This window comes from Aspergillus uvarum, assembly GCF_003184745.1.
Source record: "Aspergillus uvarum CBS 121591 unplaced genomic scaffold BO82scaffold_163, whole genome shotgun sequence".
Lineage (NCBI taxonomy): Eukaryota > Fungi > Ascomycota > Eurotiomycetes > Eurotiales > Aspergillaceae > Aspergillus > Aspergillus uvarum.
In genome coordinates, this window is record NW_020291460.1 from 1 (window position 1) to 1,414 (window position 1,414).

The window sequence follows — 1,414 nt, forward strand, 5'->3', positions numbered from 1 at the left end:
TTTTTTTTTTCACGGAAACTGCTCACTATTTGTCTCTCGGTTAGCAGCTTTCCGAAAGAGAACAGAGAATCTTGGCCAAGTACAAAAGCCAGATATTGGGGGATTTGCGTCGATATAAGTCTAGAGTAAGTTTGAAGCCGGCTCGGAAAGAGTACAAGCTAACAAATACATAGGAACGAACATACTTTGACTCTGGAGATCTTGCTCTCTCCGAAGCCAACAGAGTAACTGATGAAGGAACTTTGCAGACCGGCACCGCTCATCCTTCACGGCAAACTATTTCTCGTCCCCATGCCCCGGTACCCGAAGGAAGCAATGTGGATAATCGTGCGAATGAGGAAGTGCTTCGCAGAGTGAGTCCAGGTCGTGAGATAAATGAAAGCCACTTGAACCAGATGGCTGTTACAAAATGACCATCCCAAATAGTCTATTCGGATGGCTAGTTAAATGCCGCATAAGGGTTGTAATATTATCATTAAGCTGATCGGATCTGAATTCCTTGTTTCAAGCATGGTCTTTACCTTAAAATCTTAGTTTTTCCAACATTTATATCTTCAATTCATGACCAATTGTCCCACTATAGTTCGGTTGCTCCCTGTTGATGCATTTTTTGGTCTGTCTGAGGTGCTTCAATTTCAGAGAAATAACAAGCACATTGATACTACCGAAGGATATAATGGCGGCATCTATAGCTGACTACATAAAGTGATCGAGGCAGAATTGTCTACAACATCTTTCCGGACAAGAATCTAGCCTTCACGCGTCCTCACGCGTCGTTGTAGTGGGCAGATATTTCGATACCAACATCCTGCCGTTGTAGGTTGCGGCGCAAATCCAGAGTTCACGGTAATACTTCCAGTGGCGATTTGATGAGTAATCATTTACACATGCTATGAGTAAGCATTGTCTCTCCCTTAATTACATCATCTTCTGAAGGGCTTAGGAGTTGAACTCATACACCTCCAAATCTCCAGAAGGGTTTACTGCACCATCTTAGCTATGCCATCACTGTACGAAGAATGTTCTCGCTGCGGTCAAGAAACAAGTGGGGCTCTGTTCTGTTCATCATATTGTCGCGAAAACTCCATCGCCAATCCACAAACGCCGCACGAGCCTCAGGAGCAGAGTGCGATCCGCCCGCCACCTCAGACTACGAGATCTTCATCAGAGTGGGTCTTTCCCATTGAGACCCAATCTCAGCTTGGACAAAATTCAGATTCTGTTAAACTACTTTCACCCCAAGGCCGTTCGACACCAATTCCCCATAGTACTCAGAATCAATTGAATGAGTACGCTTCCTTATTTATCCAAAGCTCACGCAACAACTGATTGGATATTACTCCGACCGGCAGAGGAACGATGCGACTCGAGCCTCGATAGCCAATATCTACGACAATACCAAGTATAAACAAAA

At 44.5% G+C, this 1,414-nt stretch overlaps 2 protein-coding genes across 2 annotated transcripts; both read left to right on the forward strand.

Moving 5' to 3' along the window:
• Positions 1-44: 44 nt before the first annotated feature.
• Positions 45-464, forward strand: BO82DRAFT_360117 (uncharacterized protein; the record flags this gene model as incomplete). The annotated part of the gene is made up of 2 exons (XM_025636748.1): positions 45-125; positions 174-464. Coding segments are annotated over 2 exons (321 nt in total), but the record flags the coding sequence as incomplete, so codon positions are not given.
• A 375-nt stretch (positions 465-839) lies between these two features.
• Positions 840-1,414, forward strand: BO82DRAFT_43370 (uncharacterized protein). The gene has a single exon (XM_025640895.1). The coding sequence runs from the start codon at positions 1,000-1,002 to the stop codon at positions 1,327-1,329; it is 330 nt and encodes a 109-aa protein (XP_025485516.1). The 5' UTR covers positions 840-999; the 3' UTR covers positions 1,330-1,414.

What these genes read in the sequence shown, in the direction of transcription:
- BO82DRAFT_43370 (XM_025640895.1), top strand. Translation starts at nt 1,000, where the DNA reads ATGCCATCACTGTACGAAGAATGTTCTCGCTGCGGTCAAGAAACAAGT.